This window comes from Phodopus roborovskii, unplaced genomic scaffold, assembly GCF_943737965.1.
Source record: "Phodopus roborovskii unplaced genomic scaffold, PHOROB, whole genome shotgun sequence".
In the NCBI taxonomy this organism is placed as follows: Eukaryota; Metazoa; Chordata; class Mammalia; order Rodentia; family Cricetidae; genus Phodopus; species Phodopus roborovskii.
In genome coordinates, this window is record NW_026126547.1 from 610,040 (window position 1) to 633,439 (window position 23,400).

A 23,400-nucleotide genomic window follows, 5' to 3' on the forward strand; every position below is an offset into this window, starting at 1 on the left:
TAATTGTGGGAAGAGAACAGGGCTTATTTGGAGATGGACATGCTACAACTATCACCAACTTGGACCCGGGTGAGTTTTCTCAGGCCTAGAAAACCCAGGCCAACCAGCATCAGTGGATTTCAGCATCCTTCCTGCTCCTCTCAGCAGGAACCCAGAGTGCTCCAGACACTGCATGGGGTGCATGACCCAGCCTCCTTGACTGCATTAGCCCTGGCCGTATGCCTCCTGGAGACTCTTTCGCACCTGTCCTGGACTCTGATTCACTGCAGCCAGGGACCTGTGCACACACTCGCACCACACACAGTTCCAAGGCAGAGGAGCCACTTTTGGGGTGTCTCAAGCAAAAAGAATTTAGTAGGTGCAGCCGGAGCCAAAAAGTGGACTGAACTACCATAGGGTTCCAGACACCCAGAGCCTGGGCTCTTCAGGCCTGTTCCTCCTATGCAGGAGGGCATTTTCCATTCCCAGGCCTCAGGTCAAGCAATTACTCCCAAGCCACAGTCAGCCTGACAGTCACGAGGCACATATCCACTCAATGTGGGGGGAAGGGTGGAAGCCAAACTACAACACGCTCTACAGCAAGGGTCTTCGCGCTGTCTAAGGTTCTCTGCCACACTGGAAGGTCTGGCAGAGACATGGAGAGGGGAGACCCCCAACATGTGTCCTTAGTGTGTGTGTGGTTGGGCCAACCTGACACAGTAGACGGGACCTTCATCTCTGCCTCACCCACTATCTAGTCACTATGGACGGCCATGCTGAGCTCTGTGGACATGCACTGACCTCCCTCCAGAGCAGAGTGACCCTCAGCACCTGGGGCAGAGCCACAACATGCAGGCAGCCTCATGCAAGGTTGCCCTCGCTCACTTGCAGGCGGGCGAGCATTGCAGCAGGAGTCTTGGGCAGAGCATGGCTCAGAGGTGACCTGTCTCACACCACGGTCCCCTGGCAACAGGGCCTCCCCGGCAGCCACTAGCTTCATCTTTTTTTCTTTTTTAATGAACCTAGCCCCTCGCAGGCTTCAAAAAAGGCTATAAAATGGACTTGGGGCCATCTACACTGGGCCCGGGCCTCCTAGGATGACCTGAGCATCCCCCAACAGAAGGGTCCTCCAGTTGGCAAAGCGTTGCTGTGGCTCTGGGGGCGTTGTGAAGTGGACCCAGGCAGGCATGTGGAAAGGGCTGGACTATGAAACCTGTGCTGTGCCCTCAGCTGGGGGGAGGCGGGGGACTGAAGCTTGGCTGAGCTTGTGTGTTGCTCTAGTGTGCCAGTCTGGATGGTGGCTGTGGAACCCATGATGAGGCCTCAGGGTTACTTAGTCCTCAGAGGGTCCCACGCCATCCAAATGAGCAGGTTGTCAGAGGCCACCTCCTCCCTCAGGGGATTTGAGACCAAGTAAGAAGGGACTTCAGAAAGGAACCTTCAGTCCCAGACACTGCCATCTTCCCCACATTCACTCTGAGGAACTCCATAGCACAGACCACCAGATCCATCTGTCCCAAGGGAAGAACTGACCTTGGGACCTACAGCTCCTTGGGATATCCTTACCTCCCTAACCCTGATCTAAGGGCTCCCCCTCCAGGACTGAGACCCTCCAGCAGCAGGTTCAGTGGCTTCCTGTGAGGTCAGGGTCATTCTGAATTGGGTCTCCAGACTCCCAGAGGCCAGGGCCTGAGGGTCTCAGCCAAATGCATCTGGGGTTTGGTGTAGCCGCTTCTCTTACAATGAGACGAGACAGGAGCGAGGGGCAGCCTTATGGCTCAGGGTGGGGCCTCTACTGGGGTGTGACTGTGGCAGGGGCAGAGCTCCCAGGGGGCTGCCAGCCTCTGGGGAGGCTCTGGAGGGCCTGGCCAGTGGCTGCGTGCAGCAGGGGGGCTGCATGCCAACAGGAGGGATGGGCAGGAGCAGGTGGACACTGGGCAAGACACATCTACCTTGTTCCACCAGCCCCATGGTGGTGCCGGAGGCCGCGGTGGACATTGTGGCCGGAGCGGTGGTCTGTCTGCCCACTGTTAGCACCAGGTTAGAGACGAGGGGGGGAAGGGGGCGGACACAGACGGGATGGGGCGAGGAGAGGAAAGAAGAGAGACAAAGGAAGCAGAAGAAGATTAGAGTTAAAGTTTAGGTGGGGGATGGCTCCAGAATCCCTTTCTCAGGAAAGTGGAACAAGATTGGGCCGATAGACACGGAAAAGCATTTGCCTCCTTTCTCCTTAGAACACCCCAGCGGGGCTTCTCGTGCCCGGTGGGGCATGCAGGGCACACAGCAGACAGGACAGTCCCATTAGTGTTGGTGTGACCGTGTGCCCATTCCCGGCAGTACAGCATCACAGCAAAGTAACAGGAGGCAGGGTACCAGATGCAGACGGACAAGGAGAGACGACCATGAACGCTCGCACACTTAGTGTCAGACGACGAAGAAGCCACAGACATAGCTGTCCGGGCACTAGGGCCAACACTGTCTCCCCAGGTGGGCCCCAGGGGTCTCTAACAGACCCTTGAGACTTCATTTTCCCATCACCCACCCTGAACAACCAGGGTATATAGCCTGTCCAGAACTGATGAGGTTTCCCTGTGCGCAGACCTCAATCTCACCCACCCGCCTTCAGCTGTCTCCCACACACAACACGATGCTTCGAGTGCTGAGGACAAGGAGGCCACAGGGCTGCCCAACAGATGCTTGGACGGATACAGGTGGCAGGCCAGGTGTTGGCAACACAGACACTGGGGTGTCAGGTGAGGGACACAGACCCAACAACAAGGAGGAGGCGGGACTGGGGCGTAGCAGACCTCAGTAGCTACCCAATGAGGGAAGCCAGAAGGCCTTCTAGGAAGTGGGTCTCAGAGGTGAGGACAGAACCTGGGCCTCCACCAGCCTGGAGGAATGGGACTGAGGGCTGGTGAGGAAGGAGGGAGCTTTCTGTAGAACGAGGGTGGCTCAGAAGCACGGTCCTCCTTGGAGAAGAGTGTCTCACCTGAGAAATTCCGTGTGGCCAACATAGTGGTGAGGATGGCTCCCTACGGAGAAACAGAGGCAGAGAAACCCTGTTAGTTTCTGGGTCCTGCTGTCCTTAAGCCAGAAGATCGCACACACATGTATGCGCACGCACACACACAAACACACACACACACCAACCTTCCAGAGAAGTAAGAGTTCCAGAACCTAGCAGCTGCACAGAAGCAAGTCACCATGTCCACAGTTAAAGCTCACACTACCCACAAATCACAGCATCAAGACTCCTGAGAAGTGGGCATGGCCAGGAAGGCCTGCTGCCATGACTGCTCCTCTGGCCCAGGGAAGTCAGGGCTATCCTTGGGGCATTGGGGAAACTCAATCAAGCAATGGTTCCTAGGCCCATCCCTGGCCTTGACTGGACAGCAAGGATCAGGATCAGCCCCGTGAACCTGCCTCCCCAACCTGCTGGGCGAACCAGGACTGCTGTGGGCCAGTACTCCTGTCCCCAGGATGCTGAAGTGGTCACCTCTGCACTCAGGGCCAAGGTCTGACCTTCTGAGCTGTCACAGCATCTGGTGTCCTCTGGATTTGTAAACGGGCGCAGATTTGGGGGCTCCTCCCTACTCTTCTTCTCCAGGTCCCACATCCAGCCCTAGTTCATGAGGACAGGCGGATGCGGGCTTTGCCTGCCTACCTTGAGCTTCCTCCTGGCATTGAACTTCTTCAGGCACTCCACAGTCTCTTGTCTGTGCATCATAGAGGCCACTGTGGAGCGTTGCTGTTGGGAGAAGGAAGTTAGGAGGCTGGGTCAGGGTAGTGGCACTCTAGGACCCCGCATACTGAGTGCTGCCAGCCACCGTGACAATGAGAGATCACTTGTTCCCATCTGCAGTCCCCAGCTTATTTCCAAGTGCAAGTCTTATCCTTCACAGACCAGGGGAGTGGTCAGACATGAGGAACAGAGCTATCTTGGGGGCCTTGGATATGCCCACCAGGAACTGGCCCCTAGAGGTTGCCAAGGATGACTTACGCAGACCCATGGATGCTTCAGGGCCTCGTGGGCCGTGATGCGCTTGGCAGGGTTGATGGTCAGCATCTGGTTGATGAGGTTTTTGGCTTCGGGAGTAACGGTGTCCCATTCGGGAGATGGGAACTACAGGAGGAAGTAGTGCATGGGGCAAGGCTGAATGAAGCCCCTCCCCGGGCAGAGGCCATGAGGAGGAGGGGAGACCCGGGGTGTGGCAGTCCCCACCCTCCACACCGGCACCCACTCACATCATAGGCCCCAGCCTTGATCTGCTGGTACAGCTTGTGCTGGTCCTCATCCCAGAAAGGTGGGTAGCCCACCAGCAGGATGTACAGGATCACCCCTGTGGATGGGGAGGTGAGCAGCATAGCCCTGGAGGGCACCAGGGTCAGTCCTCAGTGTCCCCTTGCCCCTCCCCTGCCACGGGGAGCACGGCACTAACAGCCTCTAATCTCTGTCCCATCTCCACCCTACTTCACTAGGGAGCCTGGCCAGCCTCCTCTGCTTTACGCCCACCAGAAAGAGGACATCCCACCTAAGAAGCCTGTGGTCTGACAGCCCCTGGTCCCTGTATCCTGGTGTCCACTTGCTCTGGACACAGACCTATAATGAGCACAGGCAGACAAACATAACGGCCTGGGGCACATTGGTAATTCTAGTCAGGGTGTGAGATCCCTGCCAAGGCAGCCCAAACGCAGGTCTGACATACACACGGCTCAGGGCAGGGTAAGCCAGCCACCTGCACATTCTGGGACAGAGGGAGTAAGCCCTGAGATACAGGACCACGCATTCATCATGCAACCCAACCACCTCTCACACGCAGGTCTTACCACATGCCCAGATGTCCACAGGTTTGCCATAAGCCTCCTTCCGAAGGACCTCGGGGGACAGGTAGCCCGGCGTTCCCGCAAATCCTGTCAAAGGGGAAGGGACCATGAAGGGCCATGAGGAACTGCCAGGACTCCCTGCCCACCCCCCGACACTCACCAAACCATGCCTGCTGGTCTCCCTGCACCTCGATGGCCAGGCCGAAGTCTGCCAGTTTCACTGCGGCCCCTTTGCATTTGCTGGCCAGAAGCAGGTTCTCGGGCTACAGGGAGACAGCCATGGGATACAGTGTTCACACCATGAGCAGTTGCAGGGGTCAGAGGACAAAACCTCAGCAGCACTTTGCGGGACAGAGAGGCACAGCCAGCCTCCCAACATGGGTGTCCTTGGGCACTACTGAGTCCTAGACCTATACACTATAGCCTGAATCCTCTCTGGGGACAAGGACAGCCACCCTAGTCATTCAGAGGGAAGCTGGCTCTCAGATTGAAATTGGGTATCCTGATTCCTAATGTGGAAACAAAACCCTCACAAATAACCACAACAGTTCCCACCACTGAGCTACAGGACTGCCCCACTGATGGAAGGTCAGACCTGCCCCTCTCGCTTCAGACATGAAAAAGAGTTCAATGGTTTGGGCAGTAGCCTTCACGGGGCATGGAGGAACGTCCAGGGCTACAATTCCTGGGTCAACTCAGGGCATCTACCAGCCAGGCTCAGCCCGCCCACCAAGTCCCACCCCGCTCCAGTCAGCACTACTACAAGGCACAGAAAGTCTGTCTGCATCCACAGGTGAGAAAAGCCTCCTTAGGGAGAAACAGTCTTGCTTCAGCTGGAGGGACATTTGTTTCATCCTGAAAAAGCGGCCAGAGAGGTTGTCATCGTTGGATTGTGGAGGGCCTGAGGGCCTCCTCTGCTGCTGCTTTCCCTGGCCTTTCTGTTCAACCTTGGCCTGTCTCTGCGGTGCATTAGCTCCCCAGGAGCAGGTCTCTGGGCAGTACTCAGAGCTCAGCAGGATGCTGCCGGCTCCCGATCACCAGAGGGCTCTTCAGCCCTCAGGTCCACTTGGCAAACTCATAGGCACCCTCACCATTCCACAGAGGCACTCCATTCCTGAGATCATACTGCAGCCGCACCGCACACTGCCCCAAGGACTGCTTTTGTTATCGGTCTCAGGACTTACATGGCATAATGGCGGCTCTTGGAATCAAAGTAGGCCCACCCTATACAGCAAGATGTGGGCTTCCTGAGTTGGGCACCGGCCTATGGGCAGACCTAGCTGTGAGTGCAGAGTAGGCAAGCCCGAAGCTACAGACCCCCTAGAACTCTCCCCCTGCTGGTGATAGGCAGGGGTCATGCTCAATCTCGCCCATTTTGATTTTGCCATTGTGAGCATGGTAAGGGCCACAAGCTTTACTCTGGGGGCCCCACCCCTTCCTACAGGAAATGATGGTGGAGAATATGTGTCAAGCAAATGGGGGCCCTAGAAGGAGCCTAGAAGGAGCAAGGCGAGAAAGTCCGGGGCCTTGGAGGGAGGCAGCAGTTGGGCCATCAAGGCCGGGCTGCCCCTTCACAGCCACCACTGGAGACATGCCAGCTAACCATGCTCTCTCCCGCCTTGAGTGACTGTAGCATCAGGCTAGTGCTATGCCATCTGTGGGTAGGGTGTCTCTGGGAAGGGAGGGACATTCTACCCTCTCCACAGGAAGATCTTGTTTGTCCAGGATTGCAGACCTGAGGGAACTCATACGTCTTCATCTATGCTTCAGCCTCAACATTAATTCTCCAGCAACGGAGTGCCTGTACCTAATAAGATGGGGGTCATATGCCCTCCTCATCTCAGGGGTCTTGTGCTAGATAACACAGACAGAATCCTCAAGGATGCAAGGACAGATGAAGAGATGCAGGGAACATCCCGGCTCTAATTTGTGCGACTCCCTCCCCAGAACAGCTGTAAAGACTGGCCCCTGGCCTGTGTCCTAAGAAAGGAGAGACCACCCCAGCCAGCACTAATTAATGCTCAGGTGGACTCAGCAACAGGCTGAACTGGGCCTTGGGAAAGGAGAGGTTACAGAGAAGAAGGGGTGAGGGCAAAAGGGGGAGGCTTCTGAGAGTTTGTAGGCTAGCCTCCAACTTGCTGTGTAGCCTAGGCTAGCCTTGAACTCTCGAGCCTCTTGCCTCAATCTTTGGGGCACTGGAATTAAAGGGATGAGCCATGATACCCAGCTACAAATTTTCTTTCAACGGAGCCTAGAGCCCATAGTCTAGCTGTGGGCGGCAGAGAATTGGAAAGAGATCTGAGAGCAGTTGTCCAAATGAGACCAAACCTACTCTCTTCACCTGTCCCCAGTTACCTGTGTCCCCGCCCGAGAGCTGCATCTTGGTGGAAGACTAAAGAGTGAGAGTCTGAGAATACATCCGTTAACAAGATGGTTCTAGAAGACTGGCTCTCCCAGCGACAGAGGCACTGGGTTGTAAGTGTGCAACTATATCTCACATATATGCACACACATGCATGTACACACCCAGATGCTTACATACACATGCTCCATGCCTGTGTTCACGCATGTGCACGTGGCCTGTGCTCCTTCATGCAAGCATATAGTGTGCACACACCTTCCACACCCCCACACTCCCTCCTACCCACACCTCCTTTCACACAGTCTGTAGGTGTGGGTGACAGAACCTATCACAGAGCAGGGTAGAAACTCACCTTGAGGTCTCTGTGGACAACCCCCATTTGGTGACAGTGGAGAACAGCCTCCAGGATCTGCTGGATGCAGTGACTATAACAAACAGCAGGCAAGTTAGGGTGGCCAGGAGGGTGGCAGCAACAGGAGGGATGGAAAGCACTGGGGTTCAGTCCCTAGCCTGGGAGGGCAAGGAGGATGAAGAGAGTCATGGCGAAAGGAGATGCTGGCCACAAGGGAGTCCTTCCTCAGCCCCAAGGGCAGCCAATCTAGTTCTTGCCCTGCTTCTGAAGGGAAAGACTCTGGTTTCCAGCTTACCCTAAGCCTGGGCAGAGAGGGCAGCAGTGAGTGAGCACCGTGGGCAAGAGCGTGGGGAGACTCCTGCGAGGAAGGGTGGAGCAGGTAGGAGCATGGGTACCGCGGTATGTAGATGAGCCTGTGTGCTTTGGAGCAGTGACGATGCAATACTGTGCTTCTTCATCTAATAGGTATGGCGCCTGGACGCCCATCATACAGCCCAGCTCTATCCACGTGAAGGCATATAGCTCAGCTTCCAGAAGCCACTGTACAGGATGCCTCTCTAGCTTGATCATGGGTGTCCCCTCTGTTCCAGCTCTCTCTTCACTGGTGACGTCTACCAGTGTCAGTCTCAGACCCTTCCGGTCCATCCACACATCAGACTCAGGGGCACCAGCCCTATGCACACAGAAGCCTGTAGTCTGTGCTCAACCTCCTCCCCCAACCCAGTAGCCCCCAGCACCAGGCACAAGTCCCACACGACCCTATCCTAGGAAACCGGGGTGACCAGAGGCTGGCTTCCTGGGGCTATGGGGCCCACCCTTCTCAAACAGCACCCCTACCCCCAAGTCTGGCCATAGGTGGGTATGGCCAGCACTGCACTTAAGTTTCCTCCCCACGAGGCACTCCCTTGACATCCTAGTGGGTACAAACCCAAGGTTTGTGAGCTCAGAAAGAACCATGTCTGTGATGATGTGTTATTTATGATTTATTAAAGCTTGCCTGAGGATTCAGGAAGCAAAGTCAGCCACAAGCCAGGCAGGGATGATACACACTTTTTAATCCCAGCAGCCATAGAGCTAGGAGGTGGTGGTACACACCTTTAATCCCAGGACTCAGGATTAAGAGGCAGACAGATCTCTGTTATTTCAAGGCCACGCGGACTACACAAAATTGATCCAGTCCTAAAAGAAACAGCTCACACAGAGGTGATCCCAGCCTTGGGATCACACGCCTTTAGTCCTAGCACTAGGGAGGTGGACAGGAGTGAGATGTCTGGGTGGAGAAAGAACTAAGAGGCAGGAGGAGGCAGGAACTGAGAGCTTTTGCCTCTGATAACTTGTGGAGACTGGATTGCCATTTCATCTGGGTAGAGGTAAGATCTACTGGCTTGGCTACTTTGCTTTTCTGATCTTCAGCTTGGAGCTTGAACCCCAATATCTGTGTCTGGGTTTATATTTCTTGTGTTACACATGTCCAATATGTGGGAGGAAGCCCTCTATAAATTTACCACCTCTCACCTGTTCTGGGGTCTTGAGACCCTCCTTCAAAGCCCCCTCCCAGGGTTCACCTTGGCCCATCTCCTGTTCCTGCTGTTTTTGAAGGGCCTTATGTCACCAGTAAGGAACTGCCATTTCTCATGACATCCTACTCTGCCTGGTACCAACCATTACTTATCCTTACCCTCTCTCTGGTCCCCAAGAAGAGCTTAGCACTTGTCATGTAAGGTGGCTCTCAGTCCCATGCAGGTTAGGGGTTAGCTGCATTCTTGGTAAGGCCTGTAGGACTGGGCACAGCATGTCCCACTCAAATGGTCAGAGCTCAGTCTTCCCATGGGCCAAACATGACATATACCAGAACCAATGGGGGCACAGCTACGAATTCAGAACTCTTCCCCCAGCCTTGACAAGCGCAGAGGGCTCCTCTGACTGTCCCAATGGCCAATGGGCCTCTCAGAATACACAGAATGGACAGCCAGGCCCTGTGGCCCTATTTAGAGAAAATGGGAACAGACTACAGGTCTCCAGTCAAGTCTGTGGTTTGCACAGCCCTGCTTGGCTGACCTCTCCTCTGCTTGGGATGTTCTTCCAAAGGATCAATTTATATTCACTAGGGAGTGTCATCTTCCTAGACACCACCAGCATGGACCCAGCCTGCCTCACACCCTGCAGAGAATGCTGAGGGCCAGAGCTAGCACCTTCCTCAACGAACTTCCTCCAGATCGGTCTCTTGAGAGACCATTTAAGTCCAGTCAAGGCTCTAGGCCAGGCCTTGTGGCCTTACCCTCCATGATGGCATGACCAGCATGCATGTAGCTGTGCACACTGCCCCACCCTGCCTGCTGGTTCTGGGTCCTGAAAAAAGCGCCAGAGCCCTCTTTAGGTGCCCAGAGGCACGAGCCCATGCTGCTGGGCTCGCGGGCTTCCCTTTCTGGCATGGTCTAGTTCCCACACAGGCAGAGCCACCCTGTGAGGGTCTCTAGTATCCAGGAACAAGGTGGTCAAGCCTAGGCTCTCCAGGAGAACGTGGTACCAGGCTGAGTGAAGGAAAATAACAACACTAGCCTGAAGGCAGGCTACCCGTGAATGGACAATCAGGGACCTCGATTACTCGAGCTGCTTTGGACCCATTGCTACCTCCACTTTGCCAGGCAAAGTCAATACTTAATGTTTTGATCAATTTAGAAGTCACTCTGTGGCCAGAATCATCCTGGACAGCATGCTGGCCACTGGCCAGGCTCTGGATACGGTTCTCTGTCTGGGACGTAGTCAGCACCACAGTAGCTGGGCACACTGTCCCACTTGACAGACGCATGCCACTGTGTCTGGTGTCTGAGTCTTGCAAGAATCGTCTCTGTATTTGCAACTTGGTTTTCCTTGGTTTTCAAAAAGGCTTGATCACCTCTAAGTTTCTCTACAAGCTCCAGATTAAAATCCCCATAGCTCTCTAAAAGGAACCTCCAACTTCCTTGGATAGAAACAATTTCAGAAAAGCCCACTCTTCTCTGTTTTCCTGCCTGGACGTTAGGAATCTGCCTCTATTACATCTGGCCAGACTGTGTTGGTCTATCTCCTCTGTGCCCTTTCTCTCAACCCGGCACAAGTTCTACTCTAGTCAGGGTTGGGATCCACCCTGGGGTGAGTCAATAGCTGTGGGGTAACAACAACTTAGACAGACTCCCCATTAGGCACCAAAGCTGGAGGCAGAAGCATAAAGGTCCAGCCAGCAGGTTGCCAGGGATTTGAGTCCCCAGTGAGAAAGAAAGGCCCGGTCACTGAGGAACCACCCTGTAGGCAATGGGGCTATCATACAAATGGGGTGTGGCCTCTTTATGGGGATTCCTCATGTGCTCTCCCCTCCTTTCAGGGCTCAGGCTACCCACCATTCCTGGCAGCCCGTCTACTGAGCATGCTCCTTCCCTTAGATTCCTAAGTCCCAGAGAGCAGCGCCCTGTGAAGAGCTGCATGGTGAGACAGTCCATGTGTTCTGGGCCAGGGCTAGATGCAGGAAAACTTAGATATTTGCAACACTCTCCACATGGGGTTTCCCTGGGAGGCAGTAGACATTACTGTCCTCTGAGGAGACATGGCAAGGACATGGGGGCACTTCCCTCTCCCAGCCGGTTCCTATAACCTGAACAGCCTAAGAACTTGGAGACTCCCAGCCACTCCTGGTCTTGAGCCCTCCTGGACACAAGAGATCTGGGACAGGGTTTTGTCTACCGTAATCCCCCATCCCCTGTAGCAAGAAGGTTGGAGGCTCAGGAATGAAGGGTGAGGGATTGTGTGTTCTGCTACAGGCCAGGTGCCTCAGAGCCACCAGATGGCGCTGTGGGTCTGTCAGAGATTGGCTAGGCGGCCCAGTGGTGTGACCTTGGAAGGATAGCAGGCCTGTATACTGGGGGGGGGGGGGGGTGAGCTCTGACTCCAGTGGTAGTAGTCCCCAAGTTACAGGAAATGCTTACAGGGATCCCCACACCACATGGGGTCATAGGAATGGAGTGGGGGCAAGGGCTACAAGACATGGCTAAGGAGAGAAGGAGCATTAGACACCCCAGTAGGTACTTGGAAGGGCCCTGATAACCCAGCTTACTGCCGTCTTACCCAGCATTTTAGGTCAGGGAAAGAGGCTTCCTTCTACCATCTGCCCCTCTTATAAGCAGAATATAAAGGGAAATTTCCTTTCCTGCCAGTCTACCAGACAGGCCTCTTCTGGGTGTTCATCAAAACACAATTGTTTTTCCTGAAGGAGCCTTCAGAAGGACTCGGCACCCTTAGTTTCCTGAGACTGAGAATTGGGGCCACAGGCCTGCCCCACCCTGTCTTTCTCCGTGGCTTGGCCTCTGCTGCCTGGCTCCATGGGGAATACCCAAGATGCCATGATGAGCCAGAGTGCTCATGGTTTCCCACAGGGACTTGGACTTGTGGTGAAAGGCAATGGTGCCTGCTAGTGCAGAACCAAGCCACATAAAGATCCTGTAAAAATGACATTCATTTTTCTCAATTAGAGATGTAACATATATTCATTAAAGACAAGCTTTAAAATAGACGAGATAAAAAATTTAAAGCCACACATAACTCGACGGCTTGGAAAGGACCACTGTGGCCCCTTTTTCTTTTTCAAACACACATCTATCTCTGTGGCCAGGCAGAGGTAGACAGGGCCAATGGACAGGGACGACCATCTGCAGATACAGTCTGGGTAGCATCTGACATGGGCCCCCAGAAACCCATCCAGAAGCCACAACTGACACCCTTCATCTGGTCCCCAGCAGCCAGGCCATAAACAGCCATCTCTGGGCCATTGTCTTTCTTCATTGTCCTGACAAAGACTGGCCTGGTGATAAAGGCTGTTTCTTCAAATATCCACCAGGAATTCAGGCCTGAACACACTCTCTCTCTCTCTCTCTCTCTCTCTCTCTCTCTCTCTCTCTCTCTCCCGCCCCCCCCCCCCCCCTCTCCCCTCTCTCTCTCACACACACACACACACACACACACACACACACACACACACACACACACACACACCAGGCCCATAAATCCAGGGCAACCCTCTGCCTGGAATCCTGGACATAGGGCCCTTGGCCCTGTACTAAGACTAAGGTTCCGGTCTCCCCTGTCCTCCCCCAATTGCTCTGGAGTGAGGAGAGTAGGAGTCCAGGAGCTCTGAGAGAGGAACACCAGAACCTTTTCCAGCAGCTCCACCAGTACACTCCACTCCATGCTGAGTGGAGCCCAAGGTGGCTCTGAGTGGGACTGATTCCTGGCCTGTCTTAGGAAATCGTGTGTGCATGCTTATCTGTGGGAGGCCAATGGACTACTGACGGGATGTCCAAGAGCAAGGCAGGGAGGTCAAGGTCTCCTGGGATAATAGCCACCACAAGAAGAGTACCTCCCTAATGCGCATGCCCAGCTGCTCCCCACTCAGACCACACCTCTGTGCTAGCTAAAGGCATGCAGCTGCCCTTGCTCCTGACTCTTGCTCAGAGTTCCCCGTTGGCCACAGACCTGCTGACACTTTACTCAGTTGACCTCTGAGGGGCCATGAAAATGACAATGACTCATGGGACAAATGTGGGTTACAGAGAGGGCAGGAGTGGGGTAAGTGAGGAAAGAGCTGGAGGTTAGGAAAGGGAGCATGGTGTGGAGCTCTGAACCCACCTGGCGTCAGCCTCACTGTAGTATTCTCTTGCCACAATGTCTTCAAAGAGCTCCCCACCAGTGACCCTACGAGGAAAGCACATGGTCATGGATCCTGGAGATCCTCATCTTGCTGATACCTCCATCACTGTGCATCATCACCATCATCACCACCATCACTACCATCATCACCACCATCATCACCACCATCATCACCACCATCATTACCACCATCACCACCATCATCACCACCATCATCATCACCATCAGTACCATCATCACCACCATCAGTACCATCATCACCACCATCACCACCACCATCATCACCACCATCATCACCATCATCATCACCACCATCACTACCACCATCATCACCACCATCACCACCATCATCATCACCATCATCACTACCATCACCACCACCATCATCATCATCATCACCACCATCACCACCACTATCATCATCATCATCACCACCATCACCACCACCATCACCACCACCACCACCACCATCACCACCATCACCACCACCATCATCATCATCATCACCACCATCACCACCACCACCATCATCATCACCACCATCACCACCACCATCATCATCACCACCATCACCACCACCCCCACCATCACTACCATCATCACCACTATCATCACCACCACCATCACCATCACCATCATCACCACCACCATCACCATCATCACCACCACCATCACCATCACCACCATCACTACCACCATCACCACCATCACCATCATCATTATCACCACCATCACCACCATCATCACCACCATCACCACCATCATCATCACCACCATCACCACCACCATCATCATCACCACCATCACCACCACCACCACCATCATCACCATCATCACCACCATCACCATCACCACCATCACCATCATCATCATCACCACCATCATCACCATCATAACCACCATCACTACCATTATGACCACTGTCATCACTGCCATCAGGGCCACCATCATAGCTACCACCATCACATCACTGTCATCACCATCACTATCACAATCACTACTGCCATCACTACCACGACCACCATCGCTGTCACTGTTCTCATATCACCTCTCATTACATCATCACAGCTACCATGACCACCGACATCATTGCCTCCACCGCCGTCTCACCATCACCACTACCAGTGCTACCATCCCCATTGTCATCACATCTACATCTCATCACTATCACTACCATCAGTAGCAGCACGCCTCATCACCATCACTCCCGATCACCATCGCCTCCATCCTAGCACACTGACGCCTTGTCAAGGGCATACTTGCTCACATCTGGTGACAGTCACTGCTTGTCCTCCCAACCATCCCCTGGGAACACTGAGTTTGTCAGCTCTAAGTGGTCTCCCCACAGTAGGCCTACAGGGGTTTGAGCCAGCGGTGTTAGTGTTAGACCCTGCTTTGTGATTCTAATTCTAGATCTGAGGGTATCTGGTTCCCCACTTCAATGCTCCCCTGAGGCTAGACCTGAGGCCTCACACAGTGGTGAAAGGATCCAGAGGATGTAGTAGTGCCTGATCTAGCCTCCCGGTGGGCTGAGGTCCTGAGGTATTTGAATTCCTGTTTCCATGAGACCATACACCCTCCTGTCTTTGTCTCTGTTTCCAACCAGCAAATGCCCACCCCAAAATGGGAAAAGCAGCACCGTGAGTGCGCAGGTTGCCACATGTGCAACAAGATAATCAGATCCAGGAGCAGCCCAGGTAAGGGGCTGCTATCCTCGGCGCTGGGTGATCGATTGTTCGAGTCTCAGCATGACATATTCCTGAACCAGGCTTTGCCAATTCAAATCTGGGCAGAGAAAACAGCATAGGGCCAGTGGGTCTTGGTGCGGAGCTGTAGCTTGAGTGATGCCCTTGGAGGTGCCAGATCTGTGCCAGGGCCAGGCCCCCTGAGGTACCTCAAGTGTTCAGGAAGCTGCATTTTGGTCTGTGGTCACCAGGACCATCTCTTGGTCCACAGTCTTGGGGCAGGGAGTTGAGACCACTGCTAGGCCTGTCCTGTAGCTTCCATGCCCAGGTCTGGTATGTACCAGCCATCTCCCAGACCTGTGTGGTGTGTACCAGCCATCTCCCAGGCCTGTGTGGTGTGTACCAGCCATCTCCCAGGCCTGTGTGGTGTGTACCAGCCATCTCCCAGGCCTGTGTGTACCAGCCATCTCCCAGGCCTGTGTGGTGTGTACCAGCCATCTCCCAGGCCTGTGTGTACCAGCCATCTCCCAGGCCTGTGTGTGCCAGTCATCTTCCAGAAGTTGACAGGGTCTCAGGGCCTCCTGGGGTGCTATCAGACCACCTCAGAACCCACAAGCCTGGAGGCTGCGAGGCATGGGAGAAGGCTATTTAGGCTCTCTGTCCAGACCTGCCATCCTCAGTCTCTCCCTGTAGCTGCCTGCCTGGCATGTCTTGGGAGGTCTCAGGGATATATGTTATATTCACACATACACACATATACTCCTCCCCCTTCTCTTTCCTTCTCAGCCATCTGTTGGCAGTCGGGGGCCTGGACAGGACCACTCTCAGCCCACAGGTCTAGGAGAAGAGAGGGTGGTGAAAGCAGGTCTTGAGCACACAGGGGAAACAGTGAGCCTGTCCACCTCAGGACAATCCCACCATGGGATTGATGTCTCGGCACAGATTCAGTCCAACTGTAGTGGTGTTATCTAGCTGATAATTCTAGGCAGGGTCTTGTGGGACACATAGAGGTATCTGAGAAATAACCAAACTCCATGAAGGGGCAGCCCGACTTCTTCACCAGAGACCTTACAGGGTCAGAGGACACTAAGGCCTGCATGCCCCACAGCTGGACGCCTATCATCTGTGGGAGGAAGAGTGGGGAGGGGCCTAGGAAGGCCCCTCCTGTTCCCATTCAGCCTGTTGCTCAAGGGCAGCCAGAGGGCATGCGGTAACCATGGTAACAGCACCAGATCCAGGCTTCCCTGGTTGTGCAGTCTGGAGGCTACCAGGGCAGGCCAAAGCCCCTGGGCCCCCACCCAGTCCAGGGTCCCGAAGCAGCCCTGATTCACGGACAGCTAAATATAGGTGCTGCTTAGCAGGAGCTGTCAAGAGTAAGGGAGATGAGATCATCGCTTCTAAATCCGGCAGGAAGTGAGAGGCGGAGTTGGCCCCAAACGCCTTCTCACTCAGTTACTGCACACACTCTCATGCAAACACGTTCACACGTGCGCGTGCACACACACACACACACACACACACGCGTGCACACACACACGCACACGCACACACACACACGCCTGTATCTCCAAACCACACACAGGTTCACACTCATAAAATAGACATCATGTATGTACACACATGGACCTTACACAAACCATCTCTGTACTTAGTCTCTCTCACAAGCTCAGGTACCATCACCCATGTGTGTGCACATACATCCTTTCACTCATAATTATAAGACACGTGCTCATGCTAGTTAGCTATGCCCCAACCTGGCATGACAGACTTGACGTATCAAGGCCTCAGAAGGGAGGAAGGTGAGTGGGCACTGGCTGCTCTCGGGTCTCCCCTCCACTGCCCCCACCTACCAGCTTTCTGCATGGAGGACTAGCTCAGCATGTCAGACTTGTGGGTAAAACCTGTGCATAGCCAAGTCAGAGGTGGGTAATCTGGATTTGTCTGGGAACAAGGTAACCCACTGCGGAGGTGTGCTCAAGGAGTATCCTGATGTGGGGACAGAACTGTTTCTGAATCTGCAGAGGCTGAGGGTCCCACGCTGGGGGTGGCTGTGGTACTTACAGATCGAAGACCAGGTAGTGGAAGCCTTCTTCCGAGATGCTGTCATGGAGACGCACTGCAGGAACAGAGACATCATGAGGAGCCAGAGGCAGCCTACATCCACCCTGTCTGGGCCCACACCAGCAGCAGTGGTGCAAGGCCTGGGTAGGGAAGCTCCTCTCTGACCCACGGGGTCTCCCCCAGGGAGGCTGACTGGGACATGGGGAGCTACAAGCTGGCTCTAAGAGAGTGACACAGAGCTCTAGGCAGCACTGTGACCTCTCCTTGGCTCCCTCTGTGCTCCTATTTCCAACCCTACCAGAGGGAACACCAGAAAGCCTTGCTGCAGGCCCCTGACAGGAGCCCCACCATCCCAGGAGAGCATTCTGCAGGAAACAAACCCATTATTCATTCTGGACCCCAAGGCTGCCCTCAGCAGGCAGAGACTAAGCTCAGAAGGTAGCTTCTTCCAAGTGTGGTAGCCTTCAAAGGCTCAGAAGGCCTTCATTCTGATTCCTTTAGGCCAGTGGGGTCTAACCGGCTCCCTCCCTCTGGTCCTATTTCCACGCCACTTGTGAACTTGTATTCAGGCTCTCTCCTAGTCCTTGCCTGGGCTGGGTAGGGGTTGATGGGCTGTGAGGAATGAAGAGCTGTAGTGCGGCCTCTGCTTGGAGCTGCACTCTGCAGCAGGCAGTAAGGATTTCCTAGGAACGACTCACTCTGGGCCCTGCTCTCCACCTGCAGATCCCACCCCCACCCCTCCCCCACCCCACCCCACCCCCACTGTACACCAGGGCTGCTCTGAGCCCTTGCATGTGTTATTTCAATTAGCTTCCCCGCCACCCCTCCAGGCTGCAGGAAAGGGAGCTGTGGCAGAGGCTGACGAACCACCCGAGGGTACACAACCCACGAAAGGTGAAGTGGGGGCTGTGGGGTCAAGGGTTTGGTTCCAGTGAACGCACAGTGCCAGCCCTGGTCCTTGTCCTCTTGGGATCTCTAAGATTTTGCTGTCTTCTGCCACCCGAGACTGGGCCACGAGGCTGGAGGGTGAAGAGCAGCCACCTTCTCCTGGGTCCCATAGGGCTCTAGGACCTCAGGCAAAAACAGCCCACACAAATTCCTGCTCCAGGCACCCTCCCGCACTGTCCTAGTTTCTAGCCGGCTGCCGGCATCTTCCTTCTTGGCACCGGCTTCTCCCAGGCATCTCTTATGCCTAGGAGCGCTGATATTGTCTTTCTCCCAGCTTGGTTCCAGAGCCTTAGCCCCATGGGGCACTTCACCTCGTGTCTACCTTTGAGAGACTCCAGGCCCCAGGCCCTCCACAGGGCCAGGAAACAGAGGGACACTGTCTGTGGCCATCAAACTAGCTGTGTGACTTGGGAGGGGCCCCCAGTCCCCTGAGCCTCAGTTTGCAGCTCTGTAACTTACACGAAGCAGTAAGCCCTGGGTGCCCCCTGAGCCACAGCTCTGTGCCGGTCATCATCACCACTATCACATGGGTATGAGAAACACCAAATGACAGAGACTACGAGTCTGCGGCCACTCCAGGACCTGAAGCCCATGGCAGTGGCCCGGCAGCTGCCACAATGGACACGGGTCCACACATTTCTTCCTCCATTTCCTGGCTCTAAGTTCAGCTTCTCCCCCAGTCCACTGGGACCCACACCCTCAGCTCCCTGGGCCACCAGAGCCCCCGAGTGAGAGCCCCTAGAGAGTGTTCTACTTGGCCCCTAGATCCTCTAAGTCTAACTGGATCCTCACTCTGTCCAGGCTGACCTGTGTCTCCCTAAGTCAAGATGAGTCCCCAGTGCCTGCTGGAAGCCTCCTTCTAGGACCTGCCAACAAAAATCCCCGAGGTTGAGCCAAAACGCACTGGTCTGGCTCCTTCGTAGTGGGGGCCCGCCCATTAGGGTGGCCTGTCTGAAATGCCCCAGCGGGACATGACACTCTGAGCAGAGAAGGCAGTCATGGGAGGATTTTCTTCCATCTATCACTGAAGAATGCTGCTCTAGAGGAGGTCCAGCCAGGTCCCTGGAGTGTGTGGAGTTTGAATAGGAACGGCACCTTAGGTTCACAGGAAGTGGCACTATTAGGAGGTGTGGCCTCAATGGAGTGGGCGTGGCATTGCTGGAGGAAGTATGTCACTAGGGGGTGGGCTTTGAGGTCTCAGAAACTCAAACCAGTTATCTGCCTGCTGCCTGTGGACCGATATGCAGAACTCTCAGCTCCTTCTCCAGTACCATGGCTGCCTGCATGCTGCCATGTTTTCTGCCACGATGATAATGGTCTGTAAGGCAGCACCAATTAAATGAAAGAGTTGCTGTGGTAATGGTGTCTCTTCACAGCAACGGAACTCTAAGACACAGTTGCTTCATTGCCCCCTAGGTTCCCCAGGAAAGGCCTGCTGGTGGAGGCTGCCTGTCCTCAGTCACCTGCTTAGAGACAGAAGAGGCTTGGCAGGGTGGGGCCCATCTCCCGGACATAGGTTTCTCCCACAGAAGGAACCACAGGGCTATAGGTATATCTTTTTTTTTTTTAAACAGGTGCTTATTTTAATGGCTTTGAATAAACCCTGACCAGCACATCCAATCTGTGAATTCACGGAAAAGGTTAAGGAAGAAGTGAATTGTGACAGAATCTATTTAAGGACAGGAAATACAGGACACCGCTGGCTGATATTCAGAGATGGTGGTGGAGAAGTCCACCACAGATTCTTGCCAGGCCAGCCAGGAGGGTCTGGGTCAGTTGGCCAGGAGCAAATCTCACCCAGAGCTAACACACTGGCCTCGATCTCCCAGGAATGAGAAGGCAGAAACCATATCCTTTCGTCTGTTCTGCTGAGGACATCCAGCTGCTGAGGACACCTTTCACTTCTGCTGAGCAGAGCTCAAGGGCCCCGACCCCCAAGTCCAGCTGAAGCTGTGGCTTTTGAGGGCAAAGAAGCCCCAGGCACCCAAACATTAAAGGACTTGGGGGTCCTTCTGACTCGCAGTGACACTGGCTTCCACCTGCAGCAGGTCAAGCATGCAATGTAAATAGTGGGCTAGCTATCAGAAGTCCTGGCGGCAGCTCCTGTAACCTGTGTGACCTCTCCCTAGGCTCCTTGTCCTCAGAGGGCTCCATCCTTTGGGTGTCCTTTAGCCTAGCTCCTCAGTCCTGAAACTAGATAGAAAGGTCCTTCTGACTTGTAGGCCAGGCCCAGAAGAGAGTGAGCGGTGTGCAGAGGGCAAGCCCTCATCCAGGAAAGGGGGCTCGGGACTCCTGACTGGAGCTGTACCTAGTCACAGGTGTTGCCGAGGTCTCTGTCACTGTGCAAGGGGGGTGGCTTTAGGACCTCTCCTTCCCAGGCAGAACTGTCTTCCACACCTGAGAGCTAAGGACAGCACCCACAGTGGTACTAGCTCCCACCTGAGGCCAAGTACGTGATGTCAACAGTGGTCTTAGCTATCAGAAGCCCTGCTGCAGCTCTCGCCAGTGACCTGGGACTTGCCTCTCCTGGCATGCGACAGGCATGCTGAATAATGAATTCTGGAGCCTCCCTGGGGATGGCGCTGAGCTCAGGGGACACATCCAGGTGAGGCACAGACCATCTGTGCTCAAGGATTAGTGTCACGTGGATACCAACTTCACTGTCACAACTTGGTCTGAAAGCCTTCACCTGGGGACCCTGCCTCGGGCAACCACATGGGTTCTCCTGTTCATTCTATCTTTATCCAGACAAGCCAGAGGAGCCCCTTCCCCATGCCAGAACCCCCTATTAAGGCCTGTGGATGTATCCCTCTCGGTTCTGCTTTGTGGCTCTCTTCTGAGCTTCTGGCTACCTCTCTGCTTACACTAGGACACCTGGTGTCCAAAGACTGGGGTGACAGCTTGAATGAGTCGGGCTACTTCCCAGGACGGGGATCCAGGCAAAGCTTCTTGATGTTGCAAGTGACCCAGTCAGACCTGCAGGTCAGGCCACAGCTAGGGCAGCTGCACCTTCCCAGCCCTCCCCTTGGCTCTGAAGGAGACTGGGCCACTCTAGAGCAAGCACTTGGCCAAGCCCTGTCCAGATGCTAGGGAGCTGGCAGCTGGGGGGGGGGGTCGATGGATTTACATTGTGGCTGGTAGGGTGGAGGCCATGAGTCTCACTCACAATGAGACAGTTCAGCAAGTAGGAACCAGGTCTATAACCTCAGGTACTCATCATGGTGGCTGCAAAATGCATCCCAAACTCTATGGTGCATTTCCTCTAGGGAAAATGCTTACCCTGCCTGTGGGCTTCAGATAGAGTATGCAGGAGTGATACCACGCAACACAGATCATAAGATGTTACAAGGTTCCTCCAAGCGTTAAACACGCTCTCAGGTGTATACTCAGGACTGAAGGCAGGGACTTATACACCTGTGTACCCCATTAGAACAGCACTACTCACAACAGCCAAGGGGTAGAAGCAGCCCCAAGTGTCCATCAAGAAACGATGGCCAAACAAAAACTGGAACTGCCATGCATGCAGTGAATATTATTCAGCCTTCAAAAGGAAGAAATGCCAGCTGGGCAGTGGCGCACACCTCTAATCCCAGCACTCGGGAGGCAGAGGCAGACAGTTCTCTGAGTTCAAGGAGTTCCAGGATAGAGGGGCCTACACAGAGAAACTGTGTCTCCGAGATGAAGGAGGAGGAGGAGGAAGAAAAGGAGGGGGCAGGAGGAGGGAGGAGGAGAAGGGGGAGGTGAGGGGAAGAATAAGAAATTCTGACAAAGATGACCCTGGAAATCATCACTCAGTAAAATAAGCCGGTCATGGAAGGGCAGACCATGTATGGCTCAGCTCCATTTCTGTGAGGTTTTGAGAGTGGTCAGGCACAGACACAGAAGCAAAATGTAAGGTCCAACGACTGGAGGAGGGGAGTGGGGAGTTGTCCAATGAGGGTGAAGCTGATGGGAAAGAGGAGAAAGGTGTGGGGGGTAAGGAGTGGGGGGGTGGGCCACCTCACTGCCCATGTAGTGAATGCTGGGCATCTACCCAGGAACATTGCCCTGCATTGCTTTATCATGATTTTTAAAGGCAATACGCCCCTCATTTTCTCTCTGGGTCTCTTTCTCCATCTGTTGTCTCACATTGGTCTCTGTTTCTCTGTTTTGTCTCTGTAGATTGTGTTTGGAAATGTCCCCCAAAGGCCCACATGTTGAAGGCTTGATTCCAGCACTGGGCTCTATTGAGAGATGGTTCCTTTAAGGGGTGGGGCCTAGTGGAAGGAAGTTAGACCAGTGGGGATTTGTTCCTGAAAGTGATCTTGGAGCCCCCATCCTCTCTACCCTTTGTTCCTCTGCTGCCTTGTGTGAGGTGAGCAGATCTTCTCCAACATTTGCTTCTGCCACAGGTCCAAAGCAATCAGGCCAAGCAACCATGAACTGTTACCCCCCCACACACCGTGTGAGTGTGTGTGTGTGAGAGTGTATGCATGTTCACACATGTGGTGGCACACATATGTGTGTAGGTACATGTGGAGGCCAGAGATTGACACTTGGCATCTTCCTCAATTACTCTCAGGGTCTCTCACTTGAACCCAGAGCTCATTGGTTCAGCCAGCCACCTTGCTCTGGGCATGCCCCGTCCCCACCTCCTGAGCACTGGGACTGCAGGTGGGCCACCATGCCTGTTGCCATTTCATGGGTGCTGGGGATCTGAGCCTTGGGCTGCTATGATAGATAAGCCCTTTACCCAATTGAGCCACCTGTTCAGTCCCTAGACTGATATTTCTGTAATAATAACCTAAAACATGTTTCACTTTATAGGTTGATTAGCTCTGGTATTTTGTCACAGAAATGGAAACTGACTAACACCCTCTCCCTCTGTTATCCCTGGCGTTGGAGGAGTCTGTTGCCATGTCACAATGGTGCTTACATAGCTCCGGGGAGATACTTATGGAGAGGAACGGAGATTGCAGTAGGAGCCATCTTGGAAATTAATTCTCAGGCTCCTGCAAGCCCTTGGCAGACCCAGTCCTGGCTGTGTCCACCATTCATAAGTGCCCTAGGTGTTATCAGTATGCTGGGCTTGCAGTTGGAGAAGACCCTGAGCAGCTCAAGAGGGCTCTGTTTCTGCTGCTGCTTTGAAATCCTTTTTTAAAAATTATTTTATTTTATGAGTGTTTTGCCTGCATTTATCTATGTATGCCAAGTGTATACCTAGTAATCACAGAGGCCAGAAAAAGGTGTGGAATTGGAATCAAGGGCGTACACTGCCACGTGGGTGCTGGGAATCCAACCCTGGTCCTCCCCAGAGCAGCAGCCCTGATGTGGAAATAACCTTTGAACCAAGGACACTTTGTCGTGGGTCCCACAGCTCTGTGGAGGCCTGCCACCGGACCAGCTGCTCTCGAGAGCAGATGCTGGGACCACTCAGCCTGGTTGGCCAAGATTTGGGGCTGTTTGTTCTGGAGCACACTGTGTGAAAGACAGGACATTTGTGTCCCCTTCCATCAATAAGAAGGGGTGTG

General features: G+C 54.1%; 1 protein-coding gene across 14 annotated transcripts in view; it reads right to left on the bottom strand.

Moving 5' to 3' along the window:
* Camk2b (calcium/calmodulin dependent protein kinase II beta) overlaps positions 1–23,400 on the bottom strand; it is an 89,010-nt gene that overhangs the window by 13,365 nt on the left and 52,245 nt on the right. For 7 of the 14 annotated variants that reach the window (XM_051200528.1, XM_051200530.1, XM_051200529.1 and 4 more), the window contains exons 4-13: positions 16,943–16,997; positions 13,176–13,241; positions 7,521–7,593; positions 4,967–5,069; positions 4,810–4,893; positions 4,228–4,322; positions 3,983–4,105; positions 3,647–3,730; positions 2,972–3,014; positions 1,932–2,006 (exon numbers count right to left, since the gene is read on the bottom strand). In XM_051200528.1, coding sequence (XP_051056485.1) covers positions 1,932–2,006; positions 2,972–3,014; positions 3,647–3,730; positions 3,983–4,105; positions 4,228–4,322; positions 4,810–4,893; positions 4,967–5,069; positions 7,521–7,593; positions 13,176–13,241; positions 16,943–16,997 — 801 coding nt within the window. The remainder of the gene's footprint in view (positions 1–1,931; positions 2,007–2,971; positions 3,015–3,646; positions 3,731–3,982; positions 4,106–4,227; positions 4,323–4,809; positions 4,894–4,966; positions 5,070–7,520; positions 7,594–13,175; positions 13,242–16,942; positions 16,998–23,400) is intronic. The other 7 variants (XM_051200533.1, XM_051200532.1, XM_051200535.1 and 4 more) reach the window with 1 other exon arrangement.